Raw genomic sequence first — 15,043 nt, 5'->3', positions numbered from 1 at the left:
GATCAACTGTCTAAAGTATCATCAGTAACAGTTTCATGCAGTATTTTTTTTAATTCTGGGACCTGATCTGCACATGTGAGGCTTGTACATTGTACATGATTGTAAAATCAGTGAATTAGCTCTGTTCTTCACTCACATGTTGTTATAGTTTGCATTCTGTGCTTGTAGCCAGCTATAGTCATATATTTTGGGAAAAGTGTCAACAAGGCTATTAAAGTGCCTTTAATTGTATTTAGTGTGACTATTCCTATGTCTGTAACCTGCTAAGTCTATTCAACTAGGCAAAAAATTGTTTATTAAAATGTATGTAAAAAATACAACCTAAATAGTGCATTAAAACAAATCAGTAAGATAATGTAAAAGAAAGGTGAAAAACAGCTATATAATGTATCTTTAAACAGTAAATTAACTGTAAAATACTGTGAAATTAATTAAAAAAACCCAGTTCAAACTGAATTTTTCATTAACAGTACAAAGCTGTAAATTTCAGTGACAGTATAATAATGTTAATTTTACAGTAACATAAAGGCAACCCTGCTGCCAGTTCTTTACTGTTATTTTACTGGCAAATTCTTAACAGTGTACTAGTACTTAGTATCAAAATAAAAGTACTCAAAACAGGAAGAAAAAAATGCCCCCTGTGATGCATCTTTTTTTCTTTCTTGTTTTTTTAATAAGTGGGTCATGTTTTGAATCATGAAACAATGTAGCTTGAAAAAATATACTTATTTCCACAATTGCATCAATTAATTTTCAACAGATTTTCACAATAATAGGTAAATATTTTATTAATGCATTAGACTTTGTGGGAGAAATAGGTTTGTCATTAAGATTGAGTGAACATTTGCATTAATAATTACAATTAATTTATAGATTAAATAAATTAATAAAATTACAAAAAAAAAAATAAAGACATAAGCCTGTGTTAGTTTAACAGAAAATAATCTGCTTGTTTGAGTCTGATACATTTTGCCATGTGAGTTATACACCTGGTAATTTTTCTCATTACGGGCCTACTAAACTTTCTACATTGTAAAAGTGAAAGCGAAACTTAAAAGCAACACATTCTAACACATTGTAAAACTGAATGAATCGTTACATTTTGAACACAAACAAAAATGCTTCTTGGGGTTTAGGCAACAAAACTCAAATGTCTTTAGGTTTAAGCAACAAAACTACAACGTCTTGAGGTTTAGACAACAAAACTACAACTTCTTTAGGTTTAGGTAACAAAACTACAACTTCTTGAGGTTTAGGCAACAAAACTACAACTTCTTAGGTTTAGGCAAAAAAACTTAGGTTTAGGCAATAAAACTACAACTTCTTAAGTTTAAGGCAACACAACTACAACTGCTTTAGGTTTAGAAAAAAACATTGTGTTTTGGGTTAAAACGACTACGAATACAAAGACAGCTACACATTTTTGTTTTCACACGGTACACAAACATGTGATGCCATGTGAGTTATACACTTGGTATTTTTTTTCCCCTGCTGCTGTCAGCACCCTCTCTCTCTCTCTCTGCCCTTGTCTTATTGTCCCATGAAGTCAGCATGATGTCATCTAGGTGATGCGACGACAGCCCTGTCAAGGTGGTATAGTGGTATAGGAGAGGATTTACTCTGAGAACTCTTAATGACACAGAGGAGAGAAGAGAGAGAGAAAGAAAGACAGAGAGTGTGTGTGAGAGAGAGAAGGAGAGAGAGAGGAGCTGCAAAACATGGTAATCACCAGCAGCACCAACCTCACCATCACCATCACCATCACCTCCAGCTCCTCTCCTCCTCCTCCTCCTCCTCCTCCTCCTCTGCACCTCCAGGGCTTGCGTTTCATGCCCAAAGCCCTGCTGCTGCTCTGCGCTCCAGAAATAACCCTCAGCAGCCAGCCAGCATGCCGAAGGAAGCAGCAAAACAAGAAGAGCGAAGGTATTTTTAGTGGTCATTAATTTCGAACCACGTGGCCCCGAAAGGTAAACCCGGATGGCCGTTGCGCAAAGGCTCCTCGTCAGTATGTCCTGCGAGGCCGGCACGCCGCACTGGACGCTGAGTCAGGCGGTGCTTCTCCTGCTGGGCTTTCTGCTGGGCATCGTGTCGGCGTACCCGTTACCGAGCTCCGGCAGCAGCAGCAGGACGAACGCAACTTTACTGCTGGAGAAACGATGGGAGACCCTGTTCTCCCGCTCTGTGCTGGGGATCTCCGGGGAGAAACCGGAGCTGAACTGGGAGAGTGACTATCTGCTGGGCATCAAGAGAGTGCGGAGGCTCTACTGCAACGTGGGCATCGGGTTTCACCTTCAGGTCCTCCCAGACGGAAGGATAAACGGTGCACATAATGAGAACCAGTACAGTGAGTTATATACCTCCACCACCACCAATGTAATGCAATAGACATATAAAAGAGAGGTCAATAAGCATGGATCTGTGTGTCCTCCTCTATTCATTTGCATGATCATATGTCATCCGGCTCTCTGAGGAGGTGGAGAATTGAATTATCTTCCACAAATCTATTAAAAAAATAAGTATCCATCAGTGCTGAACACCCCCTCCTCCTCTTCCTCCCTCCTCCTCCTCCTCCAAGCTCAACCATGACATGAATGTATGGACGCTTTTAGCCACAACTTATTTTTACGCAGCCCCTCTGTGTGTGAGGGCTGGTCTAAGAGACCAATAGCCTTGGTGCACGTCAATGCAATGCAATTACTGCTGCAATTATTGCAATAACCAGAATGCGCTTAATTGGCACGCGCCTGCATGGGTGCAGGATGAGGGTGAAAAGATGCAGAACAAAGGCTCGTGCATGCTGCGCAAGCAATCTGCAAGGTTACACCCATAATATAGACGCAGAGAGAGAGAAAGGAAGAAAGAGAGAGCACAATGCATAAAGCCATCTGAATGAGCCATCATCACTCTAATGTCATCATTGTCTTTGTCTTCTTGCATCATCAGGTCTAATAGAGATCTCCACGGTGGACAGAGGAGTGGTGAGCCTGTATGGGGTGAGGAGTGAGCTGTTTGTCGCAATGAACAGCCGTGGGAGGTTATACGGAACGGTAGGTATGCACAGTATTTTCATTTTATTGTCCAGCAATGTTAGTTAATGGGATCCTGGAAATAGGACGCACTTGCAGCTTGATGCGCCTTTTTTTTTGCCAGTCATATTTTAGGATGCTGCCCCATCTGCCATCAACATCATTGTGTGTTGCGAAACCCCTATATTTTTAATTTCATCAGGAATTTATGAAGCCTCTATTTAAAGCCAGTGCGCTGCCAGGCCTGGTGGCCTATGGGTAAATAATGATGAGGTTAACAGATGCAGGGTTCAGTCCACACGCCTGTAATGTGGTCGTGTGTGTGAGGAGGAGGAGGAGGAGGAGGAGGAGGGAAAACCCCCTGACGCAATGAAACCTGTCAGCTGGAAATCGATTTTTTTAGGGCAAGCGCTTATTTTGCAGGGCTGTGCACATCACACACATCCTGGGAGGCAAAGGCCCAACCGCCAACCTTTTAAAAAAAAAAAAAAGAAAAAAAACTGAACCAGGCATTTTGATTTCTAGTTTATATTATATTAGCAACTGATTAGACTGTTGTCAGGCTAATAAATAGGCGTTATCAGTCGCTATATGAGCCCCATAGATGTGGGTCAATAGGAGCCTACTACACCCAGTAGTAGGTTTTATCATCTATTCACATGGTAGATCACCGAAAGATATATAGGTATAGGTATAAAAGAACATGACCTCTAGCGACTGTAGTAATTATGACAGGAGCAGAAGCAGAAGTCAGGCACTGTAGTATAGACAGCGTGAGGGTTGTCACCCAGGAGACCGGAGTTTGCATACCGTGTGAAACCAAAAATGTGTAGTTGTCTTTGTATTTGTAGTCATTTTAATTTTATGACACAATGTTTTTCCCTAAGCTTAACTGTTTTTTTTTTTTTGCCTAAACCCAAAGAAGTTGTAGTTTTGTTGCCTAAACCTCAAGAAGCTGTAGTTTCTGTTGCCTAAACCTTAAGAAGTTGTAGTTTCATTGCCTAAACCTAAAGAAAGTGTAGTTTTGTTGCCTAAACCTCAAGGCGTTGTAGTTTTGTTGCTTAAACCTAAAGACATTGTAGTTTTGTTGCCTAAACCTAATGAAGTTGGAGTGTTGTTGCCTAAACCTAAAGAAGCATTTTTGTTTGTGTTCAAAATGTAATGTTTCATTTATTTTTACAACGTGTTAGAATGTGTTGCTTTTAAGTTTCACTTTCACTTTTACAATGTAGAAGGTGTAGTAGGCCCCTAATGACCCACGTCTATGGTGCTTATAGCGACTGATAATGCCTATTTAATGGCCTGAAAACAGTTGAATTGGGTGCTGTTAGAGAGAAATTTGAAATCTTTCCAATCTTTCGTAAAAAATGTACGTTTGACTTCCACATAGCATCTGTCTCCTGTGAGATGTTTCCTGGACAGCCTTATGATTGTGAGCTATTCTCACTGAAATGCAGTTCTGAGAAGCATCGAATACTATAAAACATGGTGCTGTGTGTAAATTTGGCATGTTTGAGGTGTGGTACTCCAAAGAGGCCTCAATGCACAGCAGTTTTAAGATTTTTCATTTGATGCATCCTCAAAGAACCTGAATGTGAAACATGGACAGCCTGGTATTCTGATTCTGGTAACAGCGCTATAGCTTAATAATGGTGATGGGGCTATGACAGGTAAAGGGCTTTGTGCACAGTGTAGGAGCACCAGTGAGGACGTAAAGTATTCTTACCATTGTTACAAACCTGTCAGTTTTTTTTCTTCAGGTTTTAAATGGCTGAGGTACACACACCAACCTCTTAAAGTGGCATTAGGCAGAATGTTTTTGGCATCACTGGGCAAAAATGCCTTAATAACCTTTCAGCATATTGTAATTCAAGTGTTCTGAGAGATAACTAGACTTCTGCACCTCCTCATGGCTCTGTTTTCAGGCTTTAGAAAATCTAGACCGTGACCTGAGACTTTGGCCAATCACAGGTAATTTCAGAGAGAGAGAGCATTCCTATTGGCTGTTCATTCAACGGCGGCAGCTGTCAATCACTTGCGAACACCGATCAAGCGGTCAAACTAGGCAGCGCTGATCAAATATTAATCAATATTCTGTTACTGTAATACTTCTTTCTCACGTAAAATGCTTTCAGAAACATCTTGTAGTGTACTGTTTAGCTGTAAAATGAGAAAGTTTGCTCCGGCTGGTGGGCGGTGCTTGGTATTTCCTCAACTGATCTCAACATGGCAGCCGGGTCACAAACTTTCTCATTTTACAGCTAAACAGTACACTACAAGATGTTCCTGACAACATTTGAGGTGAGAAATAGTCATTACAATAATAGAATATTGATTCATATTTGATCAGCGCTGCCTAGTTTGACCGTTTGATCGGAGTTTGCGAGTGATTGACAGCTGCTCAGAGACGGCAAGGCTCCAGATCAGCTCTGATTGGTTGTTTTCCTCCAGTCTGTGAAATCTTGCAGATGCCATTAGGAGCATCAGCGGACACAGAGGCACATGATTTTTTGGCAGAGGGGTTTGGCAGATGCTATTAGCACCCAGGTGTCAGTAGCCAACAATACTATTTGCACCCGACCCGAGCACACATTAGATACTGTATGTACGTATATACGTATGTATTTCCCTAAACCTAACCAGGTAGTTTTGTTGCCTAAACCTTACCAAACTGCAACAGAAAACTGAAAAAAATAAATTAAAACAATGATGTGTCACTCTATTACTTCTATTACTACTACTGCTACTACTACTTAATCGTTACGCTAGAAAGGGCTTTCTGGCAGAAAACCCTTTGGCTAGCTAACTATTGTTAAATTAAGTAGCATGCTCACCTTGACTGGGTGTAAATAGCCGAATAGCTGCCATGTGACTATTCTCACCTGGGTCCAAATAGACACTATGTTTTATTTTTTATTTTTGCCCTGATTACAAAGAAACGCAGTTTCCCCTGTATATTTTTTTATGTAAGAAATTGAAATGTAATTCAACTTGAACTTTTTATCTTCATGACACAGATAAGATTTATTTGTAGAATTACTGGAACTAGTAGAAGATATTTGTTTGCTTGTGGAGCAATGACAGCTATTAATATCTAAACGTTCCTGGTGGTGTGTTTAGAGGAGCCCTGCTGACACATGGCCTCTGGTCTGCTCGTTGTGGCCAACATATTTGACAGACACAATGTGAGTCGGTTATCTGGTCGTGAGTGATGAAGCGTTAGCTTGTGAGCGGGCTGATGATCTGATAAGAGATTGAATTAGGCCACATGGCCTCTGATGCTGCACACTGTACAAGTCATGCACTGTCAGCACTGTAGCAGAGCAGTCTTGTTGCTCTTCATTGTGACAGATACCTGGATTCATTCAGAGATTATTTCATATAGAGGGGCTTTATGTGGAAAACAGTGATCACAGTTACTCTTGTACCTTCCTGATGTTGTTTATTTTAGAATTCATATCAAAGTTTACAGTGTTTACAGCGATTAATTGTATTGTTTAAATATTTCACAAGATTTTTCATTTTAAACGAATAGTTTGACATTTTGGAAAATAGGTTTATTTCCAAAATGGTACTGTATATGTGAGCAATATTTCAGGTAACTGTCTGACATTTAGATGATGTGGATTATTGATCCCAGATTTTTAAGCTACTTATGCTTTATTCAGATTGGTTGCTGAGTCACAGTATGGCTTCTTGTGAAAAAAAAAGAAATACGAGCAATGTTGCAAAAAAGCAGTGAACCAAAAGTTTGTATTAGCGAAAAAAAGTCAAGTTCTGGTTTCACATGGATTTATTTGCAGGACGACATAAGATATAAAGTCTGAGCTTTAGAGGTGAAGGCGTCCCCCCGCTTCATGTTATGCTAAGCTAAGCTAGGCTTAGCTACGCTTCATATCTCCTGGTTGTAGCTTCGTATTTACTGTACAGACAGGAGAGTGGTAGCAATCTTCCCCAGATGACTTCCCAAAATGTCAAACTATTCCTTAAAGTTCAGCAGTTCAGTTAAATTTAGGTTCAGTTTTTTTTCTTCCAACGCACTACCACTCAATAGAAATTCCTTGTGTGTGTTAATTATCAACAGATTTAATAGATGATGTGGCTCACTGAGTATACTTCAATTAAAGGGCTGGTGTGTAACATTTTGGGGACTCTATTACCAGAAATGGAATATAATATTCAACTGTGTTTTCATTAGTGTATAATCACCTGAAACTAAGAATCATTGTGTTTTCATTAGCTTAAAATGAGCCCTTCTTAATTCACCATGTTGCTCCACCATGTTTCTACAGTCGCCCAGAACGGACAAACCAAACACAGTCTCTAGAGAGAGACTTTCACGTCTTTGCGTTACCTGAAAGCCACCGTAGTTCTCTGACATGCGGTAACTTGAGCCGCAGAGTGCAAAACTGTGGTACAGCCAGCTGCTGTCTAACTTCCATTGCTCCTAAAGTAGTGTTATTATGGTAAGGATGGCCTCTGAGCGAGGCGAACAGTGTTACCACGGTTTTGCACTCTTGGAAAGGGAGGTTCAATTAATACATGTTTTTAAAGGAGCAAACTCAATACACCTAATATTTTAGAGCTGTTAGTGCTACTGGGGAGATTAAACGGAGATTGTATTGTCAAAATGTTAATTCATTGTTCCAGTTGCTATGTGTAATCTAAATTTGGCTTTATTATTTTGTGCATTACACAGAATCACTGATTTTTAAGGAGTTTTTTAATGTTCTGCCATCTTAGCTTCAAACTACAAACTGCCTATTTTCTTGAGCGGTTCATTAAAGTGCACGCTGTCTTGTCTCTTTGTCCTCTCCAGACAGTCTTCCATGACGAGTGCAAGTTCAAGGAGAGCTTGCTCGCAAACAACTACAACGCCTACGAGTCTCTGGTTTACAGAGGCTCCTACATAGCACTCAGCAAGCATGGCCGCGTGAAGAGGGGCAACAAGGCCACCACTGCCATGACTGTGACGCACTTCCTACCCCGAATATGATGAGCAAAAACTGGCAATAACAAACTTATTTGCACATGTGGATTATTTCCCAGTAACATAAATACCGTATACGTACGTACAAACACAAAAGACAACATGGACTGTAAAAGAAAGAAATACCACTATATCTGATAGTATTTATTCAAACTTTATATGTATATTTGGGTAGCTTCCTTTGTATTAGAAATTACGGAAATGCCATTCTTTGCTGCTTTTATGATTTTCATCATTTTTGTGATATGACGGGGATGGAGAGGCGTCATTTATCCCCTCAGTTTATATGGGTGCTTGCCGGAATTGGTTGAGTCCTCGCCCTGTCAGTGGATGACAGCTCATCCTTTTGGAAATTAAATGGATACGTTATTACCTCAAAGCACCATATTCTGAGAAGAAGAGGAAGAAGAAGAAGAAGAAGAAGAAGAGAAATGTGTGCATGAAATTTCTACACAGAAGAATGCCTGTCTACTGGAAATGTTTTTCGTTGTCATCCGTCAAGGACTTGAGCACTTCCCGTCTATGTTCGATCGTCTCCGTCACTGTCAGGGCAACTAGGGCACTTGCAAATATGGCGGTGGTGGTTTTTTCTCGCTTCGTCATGAGGTGGCGGTGCCTTGAATTCCTACGTGCGGCCCCCTTAACTCTTGCATGCAAGAAACATGGTGCTCAAGTCAGAAATAGGAATGAAACGCAAGTCATCACTCCCTCAGACACCACCGGGAGGCTTTAGCCCAATTCCTAGAGGGCCAGAGGTTTCTCCGCTTTATTTTCTTTCCATAATTAGATCAATTAAGTAATTGAGACTCTATGCTGCACAGGACCCAGTGGAGCCTCTTGTTAATATGGAAAGCTAGATTTAGAGTCAGCACTCACCCGCACCCTCATCATGTCCAAGGGAGCTTTGACAATCCCAGGTTTTACTTTCACAAAGTTTGTAGCCGGATCATCAGGCCAGATTGAGTGTGTGAGTGTGTAATATATACAGTATATGTGGGCATGCATTTATTTCAAGTACGTATGTGGAATTGCTCAGTTTGAGAGCTGCTCCATTTGAAAGGTTTTCTCATTGTGGGAGGTCAAGGGGGGCGTCTGTGTAACAGAATATCATGGACCCGACACTATGAAGCAAAATGTCCTCCGTTTCTGTCTGCTGTACATTTCCCTCCTGTTCAAATTGAGTTGGTGAAATCTGTTGCAACTGGTCTGTAGCCTTGATATTTTGCTAATTTATTTGAAATATGTAGACTTTGTAGCAAACGTGACGATGGGATCTGTTTGACGTTCACACTGCTTTGACGATATTTGGCACTTAAAGTACCGTGTTTATGCAGAAATGAGTGAAGTTACAGTGGATGTCATTGAGTAGTCAATTCACTGTAAACATGATGGTCTGCTGCATTCATTTGAAATAGTGTAGATCAGGGGTTCTCAAAATTGTTTGGGGCTAGGGACCCCTTAAAGGGGAGAACACTTTCCAAGGAACCCCTCATAACACCGATTAAGCATAATGCTTACTACCATTTATACTCTGAAATGCTATTGGAACTATTTGTATTCTAAATCTTTTCAACCTAAATACTTCAGACCTGTTTGATAGTGTTAAACAGAAACACATTTCAATTTGAATCCTGTTAATACCACTTTGTTTTGCCCTGATATTCCGGGTGCTTTGTTATCAGATGTCACTTTAGCTTGGCCGGCTTCATGGCTTCGTTCACCGGCACCTGAAGACACGTGACACATTTTAGTCTCTCGTCGCTCGAAATAACTGTCATCATATTGTCTGGAAGCTAAGCTGCAGCAGGAACTGATTTGTGAGTTTCTATTGGCCCAAAGCTAACATGGGTGGTAGTAATGGACACAATATGTTTGTTTTAATGGCGCAAATGGCCCCCATCTGTAGATATGTACTTTTTAATGATACAGCACAATTTTATAATTTATAGCTAATTAATTCGCAGACCCCCTGACAGAGTGCCACGGACCCCTGAGGGTCCCCGGACCCTACTTTGAGAACCACTGGTGTAGATGTTTGTTTTAGGGAGAACTGGAACTGCTCAGAGTTCATGATCCTGGTATATGTGAACAATATTTCAGGTAACTGTCTGACATTTAGATGATGTGGATTATTGATCCCAGATTTTTAAGCTACTTATGCATTATTCAGATTGGTCGCTGAGTCACAGTATGGCTTCTTGTGAAAAAAAAAAGAAATACGAGCAATGTTGCAAAAAAGCAGTGAACCAAAAGTTTGTATTAGCGATGTTTATTGGGGCTTTGTGTATGCAGCATACCATACTTGAATTCAACAACTGCTCACGCTCCTCTTTCAGATACTGTAGTTTTCCATTGTGGAGACGAAGGGGGTGGGGGGAGGGAGGAGGACAAAGAGCGAGCAAAGTTGAAGATAGCAATGATGAACAGAGGACTTAGATGGGACTCTGCATGAGGCGCTGGCTGTTTGTTTAACTTGGTGAGGATGTGAATAATGTGGGGTAAAATACCTGAGCATCAGACTGGTGGGCCCCTCGTCGGCTGATCGAGTCAGACTGGGCGGTCAGTGCAGGGCCCTGGGATTGTTGTCCCATTCATCTGAGCCATTTTTGTACCAAGGTCGAAGATATGGGCTTTCTGTCCTTTGTGTTACTGCGTGTTTTCTGGTCCATCTCAACAGCGTTTGTTGTTTTACAGAGCTCTGCTGCACCTGTTAGGCTATTTCTTCTCCAAGACACAAATAGTTGTCTTGTAATGTGCAATGAAGATACGACTGATTCTGCACCTTTCTTGTACTCCTGTGCAGAGTCTATATAATGTTCAAATGAGGCGCAATTTTTAATGATTTTTTAATTAAGTTATTATATTTTGGTACTTGAACTGCAATATTCTTTAAGTAGCAAACCACCAGTCAGGCCAGTTTGGTGAAATATGATTAAAGGAAAGCTGTTATAGATACAGTATATGTCATCATATTTTACCTCATGCCCTTTCTAACATTACTGTAACGCAGTGACGAGATGTCTGTGTGCGACGGTTTACGTGCCCTTTAAGCTCCAGCTCATGTCTAGTAGCAGAGACGAATGTGCAGTTATCGGGTCAGAACGAGCTTGTTTGCGAGCATGTGTGTGTGTGTGCATGTGTCCTGCCATGTTCTGTTTCTGCCAAAGTGACAGTAGAGATGCTATCAGATCAATTTACCTTGAGTCAGGAATAACAGGGCATTGTCTGGCTGTGCTGTAGGGGAGAACGGGGTCGGTTGGGATACTTTTGTATCGACACCAAATAACCTTCCATTGCTGGCAGGCTACTTGAACAGTAATGCAAATAATTTGCTCCTGAACGGATACAGTTGTCTGCTAACAGTTTATCAAGTTTTTTAAGAGTCAAACCCAAATATGAAAGGCACAATGTTGTTAAATGTACAAGGACTGCATGACAGTTGGGACCATGGGTAGGGTCAGTTGGGACACCTTGTTCTGGGGTAAAAAAATATTATTTAAATTAAAAAAAATGCAATTGCAATTTGAACACCTTATATTTACAATTTCACTTCTTTGAAAAAAATAAAAAAAAATTAGAAAATTATTATAATTCATAAATTACTGAAATATGGAATTTGGCAAAAACAGTGTTTCTGACTGGCTGCCACTTGAGTAAACATTCACTCCATGACTTTGCAGTGGGCTTTATTCAATTAGAAAAAGCCTTTGTCTTGTTTTTGTCTGCATTTTGTTGATTTGTAACAAGGTAGGAACTAAAAACTACTACTATACTGTCCCAACCGCCCCCCCGGGTAACTGTCGAAACCGTCCCAGAGAGAGCAGACACACTTTGGACTCATCTGCTAGCTAGCAACAACAATTCAGACAGCTAACACTAGCATCAACAACAACAAAAGAGCCAAAAATTTACTGACACGTATATATTTCAAAACTGTGAATAAAATGTGAGGAATAGTCAGAGGGTTTCTTCACTTTGAGGTTGAAAGTGAAGAGGGTGTGGCTGAGTATGAGCATGGTGAATGGCATAGTTTCTTTCTAACTTGTTAAAAAGGCACTGTCCCAACTGACCCCGCTCTCCCCTACTCTCCTCACAGGAGAGGATGAGGGCGAGAGGGGTGGAAAAAGGCAACATGGAGGTTACTGGGGGATGTCTGTCAGAAGAAAGCACTGACTGTTGGTTTGAGCTGGTAGTTATGTAGCAAAAAGGCCACTTAAAAAGAATCAAATGCTTCCAGGAGAGTGAGTTAGACAGGTTGTCTGGTGGACTGAATACTGTGATCCAAGAGAGCAACTCCCAGGATGTCACTTTTAATGTTTTTTGAATATTGACAACATTATTAATTGTGTTGCCTTGAGCATCGTATTACTTTTTGTGACTGATACGCCTTTAACACATCACTATGATCTGAAAATGTAGCTTTTTCTCGGCAGTGAGGATATGGTTGGGGTAGTATTTTGGCTAATTTTGTCAAAATATACAAAAGGTGCAATTTTTTTTAATTTAATTTAATTTATTTTTTTATGGAGTGCAATTTACTGAGCAGGGGTAGATACTGTTTCCCTTCGCTACACTTTCATCAAAACAAGCTGACATGCAAGATCACGAGTACTTGTTTTTGATGACAATATTGTGTTTATTAATGTATGTAATTTCTGATTTATTATGGTATGTTTCAGAGGACACTGTTGGCACAACAAGCAATGAGTTGAATGGGAATTGTAAAGTTGCAATGGCTCCTCAAGTAGCAGCTCAGTTTGGTGTCCGATTTTCAAAGCTTGAGAAATATTACTCTGTTAAAGAGTCCTGCAACTTTTGCATGATGTTGTTTCGAGGCAGAAATGGCTGTACGATAACTGAGATAAGGTAGTTAATGGTATATCACCTTTCAACATTAACCCTTACTTCCTTAATTCCACATTATGCATACGGAGAACGGACTCGGTTTATGTTCCAACCTTTGATTAAGGATCCAGTGTCTGGATTTTGCCATTTGTGCTCATCATACCTGGTTTTAAAATGTGTTGGTTCACAGGGAACTGGAGGTCTGTGGGAGGATCTGGGATCAGACTTGTGTGTGTGTGCGTGTGTGTGTGTGTGTTTGTGTGTGTGTGTGTATGTGTGTGTGTGCGTGTGCGTGTGTCCCTGTGTGCCGGCAGCCTTTGTGTTTCTCTCTCAGTTTTCTATTCCTGCACTGAGGGGAGAGTGCTTCCTCTGAGTCCCCCTCCTCTTTTTTAACATATACCTCACCTTCTGCCTTAGTTCCGATTATTGAAATGATTGTAAATTAGTTTGAAACAACAGACTTCTCCAATCATTTGTTTCTGAAAAAAAATATGATGATGAGTAAGTAAAATACTATATTACAAATGGTTTTCCTTTTATTTTTGTACGTATGTGCTGTGCACAGCAGTCAACTGTATTCCTGAGATGATAATAAAAGACGTTTTGTAAAAGCTGTTGTTTGATCGAATGCTTCCAAGTAGCATGTTTGCCTCTTGATGCTTGAACACACAGATTATTATAGGAACTATAGGGGAGAAACTGTGAGTGCCAGTGAAAATGTTAAAACCTCAAGCCAAAGTCATGTTCAGTGAAGTACCATGAGTCAGTGTGTGGCGCCCTCTTCTGGTGAAGGGAGACATTTTGAGGGATGTGAAAGTAAATGTATGAAAATGAACTGAAACTGAAATAGAAATTGCAGTAACATTTTATTTTATGGTTAATATTTTTAATATACTTCCTGCAATTTCCTAATAAGTTTCCTGTACATAACTATGTAATTCGGCACTAGTTAAAGGTCAAATAGAGACAGTGTTCAATCGGTACACTTCCAATAAACTCATTTGAATGAAATGTCAAATTAGCATCATGCAGAGTCTTTTAGTCAGTGCACAAAAAGTCAAACTTGTCTACAAGAAGGCACACAACATATATGAAGATATAAGGGTGAATGAATGTTTACTTGGGTTTAAATTGAGCAGTTCTTTCAAGGAAATTCCTCTGGAAATAAACAACTGCTTTTGTAACTCAACACAGCAAACTAAAATAACTCAGACCTTCGACTCTATTTCACCTATTATTAGTACATAGTTACGTAGTTCTTTCCAGGAAAGTTTCAACACATGATTTGGAAATAACAAACCTGGATAATAAAAGTTGTACTCTATGTTGCCGTTATTGTTTATTCTCTTCATCAATAAGCAAAATATTGTCACTGCTTAGCTTGAGTACTACCTTGAACTTGTCTCCCAAAATGTACAGTCATGCCACTGTTCATCAATATGCACCGTACACAGGCTGTGACAGCTGCTCTAAATATTACTTACAGCTTAGATTGTAAATAAAAGCCATCTAATTTCAAGTTCCCAGCACAACTTCCAACTAGCATCATATAATAAACATTATACAACAATATTATTATATACATTTGTCCTACATATTGTTTTTTGTTGGGTGGAAACATTTCAGCCAGTGGGCAACCTCCAGGTCTGAAAAGTGAAGCCAATGCTGAAGTGCCTTAAACTTGCATTCTTTCTAATAGCCAGCAGGGGGCGACTCCTCTGGTTGCAAAAAGAAGTCTGATTGTATAGAAGTCTATGAGAAAATGAGTCTACTTCTCACTTGATTTATTACCTCATCAAACATTGTAAACATGAGTTTATGGTCTCAATCGTTAGTTTCAAGTCTTCTTCAATACAGCATGATGTTCATTTAGTAAATTATGGTCCCATTTAGAGTCAAATAGACCATAAAGCAGGGTATGCTTTAGGGCATGGCAACCTTGTGATTGACAGGTCGCTACCACAGCGTTGTCCAGTCTTGTAGTTGTCCGTGTTTTTGTCTTTGAACATTAAGCCTTTCACAGTGTGTTTTCAGTGCATGAAAGTTAATTATAACACTTTGGTCACCTGAAAATGTGTTAACGTTAATGTACTTAACTCCACTCCACCCTTTCGTGTCACTTCTGGTTGCAAAAAACAAGATGACGACGGCCAAAATGCCGAATTCGAGGCTTGAAAACGGC

The 15,043-nt window shown here is 40.0% G+C and overlaps 1 protein-coding gene across 1 annotated transcript; it reads left to right on the top strand.

The window, feature by feature from the left end:
* Positions 1–1,577: 1,577 nt before the first annotated feature.
* On the top strand, positions 1,578–8,702 carry fgf6a (fibroblast growth factor 6a). The gene is made up of 3 exons (XM_037767950.1): positions 1,578–2,344; positions 2,944–3,047; positions 7,846–8,702. Exons 1-3 carry the CDS (start codon positions 1,978–1,980, stop codon positions 8,020–8,022), a joined length of 648 nt encoding a protein of 215 aa, XP_037623878.1. The 5' UTR covers positions 1,578–1,977; the 3' UTR covers positions 8,023–8,702.
* Positions 8,703–15,043: the final 6,341 nt, after the last annotated feature.

This window comes from Sebastes umbrosus, chromosome 4, assembly GCF_015220745.1.
Source record: "Sebastes umbrosus isolate fSebUmb1 chromosome 4, fSebUmb1.pri, whole genome shotgun sequence".
Taxonomy (NCBI): domain Eukaryota; kingdom Metazoa; phylum Chordata; class Actinopteri; order Perciformes; family Sebastidae; genus Sebastes; species Sebastes umbrosus.
This window is presented reverse-complemented; position numbering and strand designations above follow the sequence as displayed.

Coding starts and splice junctions, on each gene's coding strand:
- fgf6a (XM_037767950.1), top strand. CDS start 1,978: ATGGCCGTTGCGCAAAGGCTCCTCGTCAGTATGTCCTGCGAGGCCGGC. Junction 2,345..2,943: donor ACATAATGAGAACCAGTACA/GTGAGTTATATA, acceptor TTGCATCATCAG/GTCTAATAGAGATCTCCACG. Junction 3,048..7,845: donor GTGGGAGGTTATACGGAACG/GTAGGTATGCAC, acceptor TGTCCTCTCCAG/ACAGTCTTCCATGACGAGTG.